The 14,670-nt window shown below is 48.0% G+C and overlaps 2 protein-coding genes across 2 annotated transcripts in view; both read left to right on the top strand.

The window, feature by feature from the left end:
* Positions 1-14,670, top strand: part of sac3d1 (SAC3 domain containing 1) — a 512,754-nt gene that overhangs the window by 438,874 nt on the left and 59,210 nt on the right. The gene's annotated exons all lie outside the window — the stretch shown is intronic.
* On the top strand, positions 5,905-7,655 carry LOC144689033 (transcription factor JunD-like). Its single transcript, XM_078556147.1, has 2 exons — positions 5,905-6,903; positions 7,051-7,655. Exon 1 carries the CDS (start codon positions 6,002-6,004, stop codon positions 6,869-6,871), a length of 870 nt encoding a protein of 289 aa, XP_078412273.1. The 5' UTR covers positions 5,905-6,001; the 3' UTR covers positions 6,872-6,903; positions 7,051-7,655.

Genomic DNA, 14,670 nt, shown 5'->3' with positions numbered 1-14,670 from the left:
CTCCTACATCTTTTGATCTTAGGGTCTTACTCCCTGGGCAGGTACAGCACGGGGTTAGGTACAGAGTAAAGCTCCTGCTACACTGTCCCCATCAAACACTCCCAGGGCAGTACAGCACGGGGTTAGACACAGAGTAAAGTTCCCTCTACACTGTCCCCATTAAACACTCCCAGGGCAGGTACAGCACAGGGTTAGATACAGACTAAAGCTCCTCTACACTGTCCCCATCAAATACTCCCAGGGCAGGTACAGCACAGGGTTAGATACAGAGTAAAGCTCCTTCTACACTATCCCCATCAAACACTCCCAGGACAGGTACAGCACGGGGTTAGATACAGAGTAAAGCTCCTTCTACACTGTCCCCAACAAACACTCCCAGGACAGGTACCGCACAGGGTTAGATACAGAGTAAAGCTCCTTCTACACTGTCCCCATCAAACACTCCCAGGACAGGTACAGCACAGGGTCAGGTACAGAGTAAAGCTCCCGCTACACTGTCCCCATCAAACACTCCCAGGGCAGTACAGCACGGGGTTAGACACAGAGTAAAGCTGCCGCTACACTGTCCCCATCAAACACTCCCAGGGCAGGTACAGCACGGGGTTAGATACAGAGTAAAGCTCCCTGTACACTGTCCCCATCAAACACTCCCAGGACAGGTACAGCACAGGGTTAGGTACAGAGTAAAGCTCCCTGTACACTATCCTGTCATACTGCAGTGTGACCTTTCCCCCACTAATTATCCTTGTTTTTTAGAAGTGAGATTGCCCAGTTGACATAGTGTTGTTTGGCTCTTTGCCATTACAGAAGGGATGGGTAGAGATGAGCTGATTGGAGAGCAGCAAGGCAGGGCAAGGGTTAAATTGTTGAATCTGTGTTGTGAGTTGGTGTCTGTGATGGTGAGGGCTCGGATGTTTGTGCAGTCAGTGTGTGGAACAGTCTGCCCACACTCTAACCGAGTAACTCTCTGCTCTGCACTGACTCAAGCTGTAAAGATCAAATAAAGTTTTCCTATTTGTTTGTGATGGAGGTTTGCAGGCAGTGGAATGACGTTGTTTGACGATCATTCTGCTCTCTCCCTGGTGGAAAAGGCTTAAAGGGAGTTTGTCCTCTCTCACGCAACTGATAATTACTGCAGAATCTGATAGAATAATGACCAACTGTTCTAGTTTAACTGTATTTGGCCCAGTACTGCAAGTCTTCAATGTTTAAAAACTTGAATTTTAGATTTGAATTGAGAACTGTGTGAATGTGGACTGAGCAAGTTTAGATATTGTGGCTCCTCCTCCATCTATAAATAGACTGACGGTGCCGAGTGATGTGAATACTCGGTCTGTCTTAAAGGAGGCTCTGTGTCCTCTGCTCAGCTCCGGGGTGACACCAGAGGCAAAAGTGCTCAGTATTCTGAATATTGGGAGCAGACAATAGCCGAGCGAGCAGCTCGGGTGGAGTTTGTCCTTATTGCAAGGTGTTGGAGAGAGGAGGCGGTGAGTAGGAGGTGACTCAGGGGTTTAATAACTCCGAGTAATTGAGTCTGCTGACTCCTCAGAGAGAGTTAGAGAGTGAAAGCTTTTTAAGTTTGCCGCTGAAATGGGATTCCGTATTGAACAGGCTGCCTGTTACAGACAAGCCTTCGCTCTGCTCTCCTCCACAATTCGAAACATTTTCTTTCCATCCAACCCTGTCAAAACCTTTCATAATCTTAAAGACCCCAATCAGGTCACAACTCATTCCCTTTTCCAGACAGGAGAGGCTCAGCCTGTTTGATTTTTCCCAATAGGTAGAACCTCACACTCTCTTACCCTGTATTAAATCTTTTTGCACCTTTTCCCATGCCTCGGTTTACATTTTAACGAATTGCTGAGAGTGGGATCTTTCTGTGCGCGATTTGGCTGCCGAATTTCCTCCAGTGATCGCACAGGAGAAGCGGAAAGCGCTTTAGAAAGTGACAAAACGGGAAGTTTTTCTCCATCTCCTCTGGAAGGTCCTTTTGCATTCCCACCCCCACTGATCCAGAATCGCTTCAGTTTAGTATTGGCCTGTCCCTCGGACCGAGGTCACTGGCGTCAGTCACTAAAAACATTAATCGCCCATCTCACCCCTCGGGGATCAATCTGAAAACTCTCTCCGTCCACGGAGCCTCCACCGCCCCAGCTGAGGGGCTGCTGGCCCCTCAACCTGATCTCTCCCAGGGCTAAAAGCAGCTTCTGCAGTGGCTTCTCCTCCTGCCCCTATCACCTCTGGTGTCCCTCAGACCTTAATTCTTCATCACTTGCTCCATTTTCCTCATCTCAATGTTGTCTCTCGATAACATGTCTCTGAGTTTACTGATGATTCTCTCAACTCCCCACACTGACCCCACAGCCGTCTCTCTGAGGTCAGACTGCTCAACTGACATCAGATAGTGGATTCACCGACACGTCCTCCACTTCCACTCCACTTCCACTCCACTCCACTCAGCTCCACTCCCACTCCACTCCCACACCAGTCAGCTCCACTCCCACACCAGCCAGCTCCACTGCCACTCCAGCCAGCTCCACTCCCACTCCACTCCCACACCAGCCAGCTCCACTCCCACACCAGCCAGCTCCACTCCCACTCCACTCCCACACCAGCCAGCTCCACTCCCACACCAGCCAGCTCCACTCCCACTCCAGCCAGCTCCACTCCCACTCCACTCCCACACCAGCCAGCTCCACTCCCACACCAGCCAGCTCCACTCCCACTCTACCTCATCCATGGTTTCGTTAGTTCCAGTTCCCTAACCGAGCTCCATCCTTAAAAACTTCACTTCTTTCAAAAGATTTCAACTTTTCCACAAAAAATCTCCTTCAAACTCATCATTTGAACCTATTGCTCTCTGAACTCTTTCAATATTTCCAAGTGCCAGTTCATTCCCGACCAAAAGGGCAACATGTGTAGAGCATGGATGACAAACGAAGCAGATTTGTGATTCCCCCCATTGTCAAATATCCTGTTGAAACTCACTGCCTAAACTCACTCAAAAAGAGGAAGGGATCTGTACCCCAATGAGAGTCAGCACCTTCAGGAGAGGAGGGGGACCCTGTACCCCAGTGACAGTCAGCACCTTCAGGAGAGGAGGGGACCCGTACCCCAGTGAGAGTCAGCACCTTCAGGAGAGGGGACCCGTACCCCAGTGAGAGTCAGCACCTTCAGGAGAGGAGGGGGACCCGTACCCCAGTGAGCGTCAGCACCTTCAGGAGAGGAGGGGGACCCATACCCCAGTGAGAGTCAGCACCTTCAGGAGAGGAGGGGGACCCGTACCCCAGTGAGAGTCAGCACCTTCAGGAGAGGAGGGGACCCGGTACCCCGGTGAGAGTCAGCACCTTCAGGAGAGGAGGGGACCCGGTACCCCAGTGAGAGTCAGCACCTTCAGGAGAGGAGGGGGACCCGTACCCCAGTGAGAGTCAGCATCTTTGAGGGGGGGTAACTCTAGTGGGGGAGGGGAGTTTTCTAAACAGCTTTTCATAGAAGTGTTGCTCCTTAGACTGAATGGTGGTGAAAATAAGGCTGGCATTATGAAGAAAGTTCTCTGACCTTTCTCTGTGTTGTTTTAACAAAGGCCTCCACCCAACACAAAAGCTACTGACAATGAGCGGACAGCTGTGCGTTTCCAGCTGTTTTTACTTCTCATTTCTCTGGTTGTGAAGGAAATGAAGCCACGACAACACTCATTTATAGACTGATCAAGTGTCACCAATTCAGGCTGAGAGTCAACCCCTTGTGGTTTGGAAACTGTATCCTGTGTCGCTCTGCAAAATAAACACAGGCAGACTTGTCTAAATGAGTCTGTTTGGTATAAATTTCAGTTGCAAACTTTGACACATGTTTTAACTCCCTCAAATATTTTAACAGATTGGAAATCTGTGTATATTTGATATATGCTTTCACTTGAGTCAGAAAATTAGGAGTTTAATCTGCACCTCATGGATTGAACACATAAACTAGGCTGACACTCCTGTGCAATACTCAGGGAGTGCTGCACTGTCTGTTGGATGAGCTGGTAAATCATGGAGACGTTTGCCTGTTCAGTTGGATGTTAAAGATCACATGCCTACTATTTAAGCAAAGGTCAGGGGAGCTCTCCCATATGTCCTGGGCCAACATTCCTCCTTCTGTTAACATTATTAGGTCATTTATCTGGTCATTAATTGTCCCTTGCTGTTTCTGGGATTTTTTTTATTATTCATTCACAGGATGTGGGCTTCGCTGGCTGGGCCAGCATTTATTACCCAACCCTAGTTGCCCTTGAGAAGGTGGTGCTGAGCTGCCCTCTTGAACCGCTGCAGTCCACGTGGTGTAGGTACACCCACAGTGTTGTTAGGAAGAGAGTTCCAGGATTTTGACCCAGCAACAGTGAAGGAACGGTGATATAATTTCCAAGTCAGGATGGTGAATGACTTGGAGGGGAACTTCCAGGTGGTGGTGTTCCCACCTATCTGCTGCCCTTGTCCTTCTAGATGGTAGTGGACATGGGTTTGGAAGGTGCTGTTAAAGGAGCCTTGGTGAATTCCTGCAGTGCATCTTCTAGATGGTACACACTAATGCCATGGTGCATCTTTGCTGTGCACTAATAGGCTGCTGCATTTGTCTCATGACTGCATTTCGAAAGCAATTTATTGGCTGTAAAGAATGTTGGGAAGTCCTGAGGATGTGAAAGGTACTAACAAAATGTATTTTTCTTGTAAAGTACAAGTCTGAGTACAACTTCTTTCCTCCTCTCTTTTTTCTCCATTCTCTTTCTTGCCTCTATCCTGGTCACTGGCCTCAGGCTGTTGTGAAGTTATAATGAACCTTTTATAAAACACTGGTTCATCTGCAGCAATTCTGGACACCATACTTTAGGAATAATGTGTAGGCTTTAGAGTGGGTGCAGCAAAAAATTATGGGAATGATTCCAGGAATGAAGGACTTCAGTTATGAGGATAGATTGGCCAAAGCCTGGGCTGTTTGCCTCAGAGAAGGGAAGATTGAGACGAGATTTGATAGAGGTGTTCAAAATCACAAGAGCTCTGGACAGAGTTGATAGGGAGAAAATGTCATTGTCAGCAGGATTGGGAACCAGAGGACATTGATTTTAATGTAGTCGTCTAAAGAACCAGAGGTGACAGAGGAAAAACTGTCTTGGCAGCGAGTAGTTAGGATCTGGAATGCACAATGTGTGGAGGCAGACTCAATCATTGCTTTCAAAAGGGAATTGGAGCATAATCTGAAGAGGAAAAACGCACAGGGCTATAAGAGACTAGCTGAGTTACTCTTTAAGAGCTGGTTGAGAAAGTAACGGTCTTGCTGTGCTGCACCCTCCCTCTCCAACAGCACCCCAGACAAGGAGGGAACTGCACTAGACATGGGCCATGAAGACCTGGGATAAAAGCAAAATACTGCAGATGCTGGAAATCTGAAACAAAAACAAAAGTTGCTGGGAAAACTCAGCAGGTCTGACAGCTTCTGTGTAGAAGAAGAGTTAACGTTTCGAGTCCATATGACCCTTCATCAGAACTCACACCTGACCATAAATTGGCCACATTACGAACTTTCCCATTACGGTCGCTGCGGTGGGACGCGCGCGAGCCCGGAGCCCATGGCTCAGGGAATAGGGACACTGCCCATTGCGCCACTCTTCACTCCAACAGCAACGCCACCTGGGATCCTCAGGTCATGTGCCTCTGGTCGCTCCGCCCCGAAACCATTACGTCACCCCACAACGCACCGCGCTATTTGGCGTACACAATCCGTCTCCGTGACAACGGGAGGCCAATCGGAGAGCCGCATGCAAAACAGCCGGTGTGGAAGACGTCACCGGCAGCCAGTGGGAGAGCGTCTCGGTGACATCATGGGCCTGGGCGGACACGTGGCCGAGGGTATATAAAGGGGAGAGTTGGCGGCGAGCGATAGAGAGCGCGGTGGTTGTGGAAGTAATTGGGAGTCTCCTTCTGGAGGCTTCGCCAAGCCCGGGGCTCCCAGTGAGCTTCGGCCCGGGATGGAAACGCCTTTCTACCATGACGATAGCCTGAGCTCGGCCCGCAGCATGAAGAAGAACCTGAGCTTGCCCGTCTCCGGCAGCGGCCTCAAGAACCACCGAGAGCCCGAGGCCGCGCTCAGCTCCCCGGACCTCAGCTTCCTCAAGCTGGCCTCGCCCGACCTCGAGCGCCTCATCATCCAATCGAGCGGCCTGGTGACCACCAGCCCCGGTCCGGCCCCCGGCCTCTACGCCCGGGGGGTGACGGACGAGCAGAACTCGTTCGCCGAGGGTTTTGTCAAAGCGCTCGAGGATCTTCACAAACAGAACCAGCTGAGCGGCCCGGCCTCGGGCAGTGTCCCCGGCCCGGCCGCCCCCAGCCCGGGCCCCGCCGGCCTGCAGCACTCGGAGCCGCCCATCTACACCAACCTGAGCCCCTACAGCGCGGCGGGGGGGGAGACCCCGGCGCCCGGCCCCGCCGTCGGCTACAGCCCCGAGGCCGGGCCGGTCTCCTACCCGCCGCTGGGCCAGCCGCTCTGCCCCCAGGCCCGGCTCCAGGCCCCGAAGGACGAGCCGCAGACCGTGCCCGATGTGTCGGGCCTCGGGGACAGTCCCCCGCTCTCCCCCATCGACATGGACACTCAGGAGCGGATCAAAGCCGAGAGGAAGCGGCTCCGGAACCGCATCGCCGCCTCCAAGTGCCGAAAGAGGAAACTGGAGCGGATCTCCCGGCTGGAGGACAAGGTCAAGAGCCTCAAGTGTCAGAACTCGGAGCTGGCGTCCACCGCCAGCCTGCTGAGGGAGCAGGTAGCCCAGCTCAAACAGAAGGTGCTAACCCATGTCAACAGTGGCTGCCAACTGCTGCTCTCCCCTCAGGTCCCAGCCTATTAGACACTGGGATATGGAGCTCCAGTGCATCAGCCCTCTGCAGCTCCAGTGCATCAGCCCTCTGCAGCTCCAGTGCATCAGCCCTCTGCAGCTCCAGTGCATCAGCCCTCTGCAGCTCCAGTGCATCAGCCCTCTGCAGCTCCAGTGCATCGACCCCCCCCTGCGGCTCCAGTACATCAGACACCTGGGGCGCCAGTGCATCAACCCCCTGCAGCTCTATTGCAAGACATTACCCAGTGCATCAAACACCTGGAGCTCCAGTGCAGGGCATCCCTCAATGGATGTTCATGGACCTTGTCTCTGATCACCTCAGTGAGAGAACTCAAACTCAGAATGCTCCCTGAGGGACCCAGGGCAGCTGAGAAGTGACTACTTTTTTTTTTGACTGTAATTTGGCTGCTTTCAGTTGACCAAAAACCAAATGGCTGCCAGCGTTGGGCAAACATTTGCTGCATGTTTGAGTCTGTGTCGACCTGTGATAGGTGTTCCTGTTGTTTGTGGACAAGCTGCATGTACTGAGACGTGGCCTTAAACCATCTACAGACTCAAAACAGTCGACTGCTCATTTTGTGCAGTGTTTGTGTTTCAATTCTGGTGCCGACTTTTTAAATAATTGTAAATAAGTGTCAATCTGTTACAACAATAGTGTTGGAATGTGTTTTTACCATTTGAAAGATGCTCTATTTATATACAGTAATGGGAACATTCTGACTGGACTCTGGTTGCTATACATTCCAATATGTATTGCCCCATTGAGATTTGAATAAATATTTTATGTCTAATACAATTTATTTTGCATTTATTGCTGTTTAGTAAGGCTCTGTCTGAACCCAGAGTTGGTGGGGGTAGAGACTGGGTCACAGAGTTGGTGTTAGAGTATTGGTATATCCTGGTAGGAGCTGCTGATGGTGACAGTGTCCCACATGTGCAATGGCCAGTGTATTGTGTTTATTAGGTAAGTATATTTGCCATGTTTAGCTATCATCACTTAATGAAATATAACTTTCCACAAAAATCTACACATTCCATCTATGAAGGATTCTGCCAATATAATGTGTTGAAGTTGCTGTGATGTCTGACAAAGGAGTCTTAGGTCGCCAGCCTTGCTGCCTTCCAAGGCTGTGGTTCAGTTCATTACATTCTTGCCTCCAAGAAGGTTGTGGGTTCCCAGTCCAGAATAATAAAACAATGCAACATTGGCAGAGGTCACTTGGTCCATCTTGCCTTTGTTGGCTCTTTGAGATACCCAATTAGTCCCACTTTCCCCATAGTCCTGATGCTCGCAGTGTAGTATTGAGGGAGCATTGATTATTGGGGGCACCTGCCTTTGAAACATTAAACTGAGCTTTGTCATAGGTGAATGTAAAAGGTCTCAGCCGCTAATTAAGAGTGAGGAATTCACCCTGGGGTCAATATTTATCTTGCAACCCAACATCAGTAAAAACAGATCTGTCCATTTATCACATTGCTGTTTGTGGGATCTTGCAATGCACAAATCTGTGTCCTGTTTCCCGATATTGCAACAGTGAGCACATTTCAGAAAATACATCATTGGCTGTGACACACTTTAGAAGGTTGAGAAAGTAGTGGGGAGGCATTAATAAGGTCTGTGCCTTCATTCAGTTATTTAAATGGTTGTGTGATCAGTGGGTGGTGTGGGGGAGTAGACCCTTGTTAAAGAGTGGTGCAGATGGTCTTTCTCATCTGGAGGGCAGGGGTGGGATCAAGTGCTCTTGCGGCACCCTGCCTGGTCACTTTGAATGTCTGGCTAGTTAAGAGGGTGACCAGGGTACAAACATATGAATTAGGAGCAGGAGTAAGTCATTCAGCCTGCTCCACCATTCAATAAGATCATGGCTGATCTGATTGTGGCCACAAAGTCCACATTCTGCCTATCCCCTATAACCCTCAATAACCTTTGACTCCCTCGTTAGTCAAGAATTCATCTTTCTTTGTCTTTTGTTTTTTCTGTCTCTACACTGTAGATGATACAAATAACATTCCAGAAATCAGAAGGTGAAAGGGAGGGAGGAACTTAAAAGAATTACAATCGCCAGGGAAAGGGTACTGAGAAAATTATTAGAACAAAAAGCTGACAAGTCTGCAGGTCCTGATTGGTCCCGGGATCTGAAAAGAAATGGCTGCTGAGAAAGTAAATGCATTGGTTTTAATTTTCCAAAATTCTCTAGATTCTGGAAAGGCCCCATCAGATTGTAAAATATTGAATGTGACTCTTCTATTCAAGATAGGAGGGAGACAGAAAGCAGTGAAGTACAAGCCAGTTGGCCTAACGCCTGTCACACAGAAAATGCTGGAATCTTAAAGAGATTATAGCGGGGCACTTAGAAAATCTCAATGCAATCAGGCAGAATCAGCATGGATTTGTGAAAGGGAAATCATGTTTGTCTAATCTGAGTTCTTTCAGGAAATAATAAGCAACGTGGATAAAGAGGAAGCTATGGATTCCCAGCCTCTGACCTTCTCTTGTAAGCCACAGTATTTACACGGCTAGTCCAGCTCAATTTCTGGTCAATAGGAACCACCTGGATGTTGATAGTGGATGTTTGGGAGTGGATTCTTGGGTTTAAAAATATTCAATGACCTTGCCTCCATCGCTCTCTGGAGACAAAAGTTCCAAAGATTCATTGCCCTCGGAGAAAAAATTTATCCCCATCTCTGTCTTAAATGGGAGACCCCTTATTTTAAACTGTTTCCACTAGTTCTAGTCTGTCTCACAAGGGGAAACATCCTTAAAGCATCCACCTTGTCAAGTCCACTCAGGATCTTAGATGTTTCAATAAGATCACACCTCATTCTTCTAAACTCCAATGGATACAGGCCCAGCCTGTCTAATCTTTCTGCATAAGATAACTCACAACACCTCCATCCCAGGAATCGGTCAAGTGAATACTCTCTGAATTGCTTCTATCACATTTATACTCTTTCTTAAATAAGGAGACGAAAACGAAACACAATGAAGCAGATGCGGTCTCACCAATGCCCTGTACAACTGTAGTAAAACATCACTACATTAATATTCCATTCCCCTTGCAATAAATGACAACATTCCATTTGCATTGCTGGCTAGGCCATGATTTGTTGCTCGTCCCCAATTGCCCTTCAGTAGGTGAGCTGTCTTCTTGAACCACTGCAGTCCATGTGGTGTGGGTACATATTGTCACTAGACTAGTAATCCAGATACCCGGGGTAATGCTCTAGGGACCCAGGTTCAAATGTGCTAATGGTGGAATTTGAATTCAATAAAATATCTGGAATTTAAAGTCTAATGACCATGAAAACATTGTCGATTGTCGTAAAAACCCATCTAGTTCACTAATGCCCTTCAAGGAAGGAAATCTGCCGTCCTTACCTGGTCTGGCCTACATGTGACTCCAGACGCACAGCAATCTGGCTGACTCTTAAAATGCCCTCTGAAATGGCCTAGCAAGCCACTCAGTTGTATTAAACCACTAAAACAGACAAACCACCTAGCATTGAAAAAGGTATTAGAAACGACAACAGCAAACTCAGCCCTGTCGACCCTGCAAAGTCCTCCTTACCAACATCTGACTAATCAAGCAACAGCCTGACATAGTCACACTAATGGAATCATACCTTACACACAACGTCCCCGACACAACCATCCCCATCCCTGGGTATGTCCTGTCTCACCGGCAGGACAGACCCAGCAGAGGTGGCAGCACAGTGGTATACAGTAAGAAGCGAGTTGCCCTGGGAGTCCTCGATATCGATTTCGGGCCCCATGACATCTCATTGCATTAGGTCAAACATGAGCAAGAAAACCTCCTGCTGATTACCACGTACCGCCCTCCCTCAGCTGATGAATCAGTGCTCCTCTGTTGAACACCACTTGGAGGAAGCACTGAGGGTGGCAAGAGCGCAGAATGTTTTCTGGGTTGGGGCTTCCACGTGCACCACCAAGAATGGCTCGGTAGTACCACTACTGACCGAGCTGGCCGAGTCCTTAAGGGCATATCTGCTAGACTGGATCTGTGGCAGGTGGTGAGGCAACCAACAAGATGGAAAAACAAACTTGACCTCATCCTCACCAACCTGCCTGCCGCAGATGCATCTATCCATAATCAGTATCAGTAGGAGTAACTACCTCACAATCGTTGTGGAGACGAAGTCCTGCCTTCACATTGAGGATACCCTCCATCGTGTTGTCCTGCCCCACCACTGTGTTAAATGGGATAGATTTCAAACAGATCTAGCAAATCAAGACTGGGCAACCATGAGATGCTGTGGGCCATCAGCAGCAGCTGAATTGTACTCAAACACAATCTGTAACCTCATGGCCCAGCATATACCCCACTCTACCATTACCATCAAGCCAGGGGTTCAACCCTCATTCAATGAAGTGTGCAGGAGGGTATGCCAGGAGCAGCACCAGACATACCTGGTGAAGCTATAACACAGGACTACTTGCATGCCAAACAGCATAAGCAGCAAGTAATAAACTGAGCTAAGCGATTCCACAACCAACGGATCAGATCCAAGTTCTGCAGTCCTGCCACATCCAGTCGTGAATGGTGGTGGTTAATTACATGACTCACTGGAGGAGGAGGCTCCACAAATATCCCCATCCTCAATGATGGGGGAGCCCAGCACATCAGTGAAAAAGATAAGGCTGAAGCATTCGCAACAATCTTCAGCCAGAAATGCCAAGCGGATGATCTATCTTGGCCTCCCCAGGATCACAAATGTCAGTCTTCAGCCAATTTGATTCACTCCATGTGATACCAAGTAACGGCTGAAGGCACTGGATACTGCAAAGGCTATGGTCCTGACAATATTCCAGCAATAGTACTGAAGTCATGTGCTCCAGAACTTGCCTCGCCCCCAGCCAAGCTGTTCCAAGACAGCTACAACACAGGTATCTACCTGGCAATCTGGAAAATTGCCCAGGTATGTCCTGTACACAAAAAGCAGGACAAATGCAACCTGGCCAATTACTGCCCCATCAGTCTACTCTTGATCATCAGTAAAGTGATGGAAGGGGTCATCAACATTGCTATCAAGCGGCACTTGCTTAGCAATAACCTGCTCACTGACGCTTAGTTTGCGTTCCAGCAGGGTCACTCAGTCTTGGTTCAAACATGGGCAAAGGAACTGAACTCCAGAGGTGAGGTCAGAGTAACTGCCCTTGACATCAAGGCAGCATTTGACCAAGTGTGGCATCTTCCCTAGCAAAACTGGTGTCATTGGGAATCGGGGGAAAACTCTCTGCTGGATGGGAGTCATAGCTAGTACAAGGGAAGATGCCTTGGTTGTTAGAGGTCAATCATCTCAGTCCCAGGACATCACTGCAGGAGTTCCTCAGGGTAGTGTCCTCAGCCCAACCACCTTCAGCTGCTTCATCAATAACCTTCCTTCCATCATAAAGTCAGAAGTGGGGATGTTCGCTGATGATTGCACAATGTTCAGCACCATTCACGACTCCTCAGATACTGAAGCAGTCCATGTCCAAATGCAGCAAGACCTGGGCAATATCAGACTTGGGCTGTCAAGTGGTAAGTAACGTTTTCGCCACACAAGTGCCAGGCAATGACCATCTCCAACAAGAGAGAATCCAACTATTGCCCCTTAACATTCAATGGCATTACCATCACTGAATCCCCCACTATCAACATCCTAGGAAGTTACCATTGACCAGAAACTGAACTGGACTAGCCACATAAATACTGTGGCTACAAGAGCAGGTCAGAGGCTAGGAATCCTGCAGCGAGTAACTCACCTCCTGACTCCCCAAAGCCTGTCCACCATCTACAATGCACGAGTCAGGAGTGTGATTGAATACTCTCCACTTGCCTGGATGAGTGCAGCTCCAACAACACTCAAGAAGCTCAACACCATCCAGGACAAAGTAGCCCGCTTGATTGGCACCCCATCCATAAACATTCACTCCCTCCACCAACGGAGGACAGTGGCAGCAGTGTGTTCCATCTACATGCACTGCAGGAATTCCCCAAGACTCCTTAGACAGCATCTTCAAAACCCACGACTACTACCGCCTAGAAAGAAAGGGCAGCAGACACATGGGAACACCACCACCTGGAAGTTCCCTTCTAAGCCACTCACCATCCTGACTTGGAAATATATGGCCATTCCTTCACTGTCGCTGGGTCAAAATCCTGGAACTCCCTCCCTAACAGCACCGTGGGTGTACCTACACCACATGGACTGCAGTGGTCCAAGAAGGCAGTTCACCACTACCCTCTTGAAGGCAATTGAAGTCCATTGACTTGTGGTGGGACTGGACGATCCTGGTAGTGGGCGGGTGCAGAAAATCCCGCCCTTTATTTTGCGTAGTAACCTTTGATATGGCATCTTGTCAAATGCCTTCTGGAAATTGAAGTACACCACATCTACAGGTTCCCCTTTATCCATGATGCTAATTACTTCCTCAAATAACTCAAATAAATTAGACAAACATGATTTACCTTTCACAAATCCATGATGACTCTGCCTGATTGCATTGAGATTTTCTAAGTGCCCTGCTCTAAGCTTCCTAATAATAGATTCCAGCATTTTCCCGATGACAGATGTTAGGCTAACTGGCCTGTAGTTTTTTGCTTTCTGTCTCCCTCTTTTCTTGAATAGAGGTGTCACATTCCCTATTTTACAGTCTGATGGGATCTTTCCAGGATCTAGGGAATTGTGAAAATTTAAAACCAATGCATCTATTATCTCAGCAGCCACTTCTTTTAAGACCCTAGGATTAAATCCAACTCCCTGCCTAACAGCACTGTGGGGTGTACCTACACTACATGGACTGCAGAAATTCACAAAGGTGGCTCACCACCACCACCTCCAGGGCAATTAGGGATGAGCAATATAATTGCTAGCTTAAACCATAATTGTATTGAAGCACCTCAGAGTGCAACATGATGTATGTTGATAACTCCAATACCATTGTCTGATTGTCTGCATTGATCATATTGAAATGATTGTAATATTCATTGATTGTATTGATGCACCTTGTGATACATGTGTAAAAGTTGAATCTGATTGTACTTATGTGATGGTGATTTTGAAATGGTTTGGAATGTTCTTCCAGATATTTTATGAATAAAGTATATTTTTCAAAAAAAAAATATAATTGCTAGTTTAGACTGAGTGTTGCAGACTGGCACATTCCAAGGTCAGGACTACGTGCTGAGGGATGTACTAAAGCTTGGAGCAGCCGCTGCAAAGGCGCAATGGGGAAAGGTCGCCGTCTAAGACCTTTCTAACATAATGCACCGAGGGGCTGGGAAAGGTATAGACACCTCGGGCTGTACGGCTCACATTGAATGTATGCATTGAATACTAATTGTATTGAAGCACCTCAGAGTGCAACATGATGTATGTTGGTAACTCCAATCCCATTGCACTTTCTGACTGTCTGTAATGACCATATTGAAATGACTGTAATATTCATTGATTGTATTGATGCACCTGGTGATCCATGTGTAAAAGTTGAATCTGATTGTCCTTTTTGTGATGGTGATTTAGAAATGTTTTGTAATGTTCTTCCAGATTTTATATGAATGAAGTACATTTTTCAAATTATATATATATATATATAATTGCTAGCTTAGTCAGCAGCACCCACATCCCATGAAAGAATAAAGAAAAGATGCAACATATCTGTTCAATTCATCTGCCATTTCCATATTTTCCATTATTAATTCCCAGACTCACTCTCTAGATGACCAACTCTCACTTTACTTAAGGCAGGATTTTCCCTTCATCGGGTGGGCAGACCCGGGAGCAGCTGCAAAACCGGCCACCGCCCG

This window comes from Cetorhinus maximus, chromosome 13 (genome assembly GCF_964194155.1).
Source record: "Cetorhinus maximus chromosome 13, sCetMax3.hap1.1, whole genome shotgun sequence".
NCBI lineage: Eukaryota > Metazoa > Chordata > Chondrichthyes > Lamniformes > Cetorhinidae > Cetorhinus > Cetorhinus maximus.
This window is presented reverse-complemented; position numbering and strand designations above follow the sequence as displayed.

Bases quoted from the DNA above. Each gene is read 5' to 3' on its own strand.
- LOC144689033 (XM_078556147.1), top strand. From the start codon at position 6,002: ATGGAAACGCCTTTCTACCATGACGATAGCCTGAGCTCGGCCCGCAGC.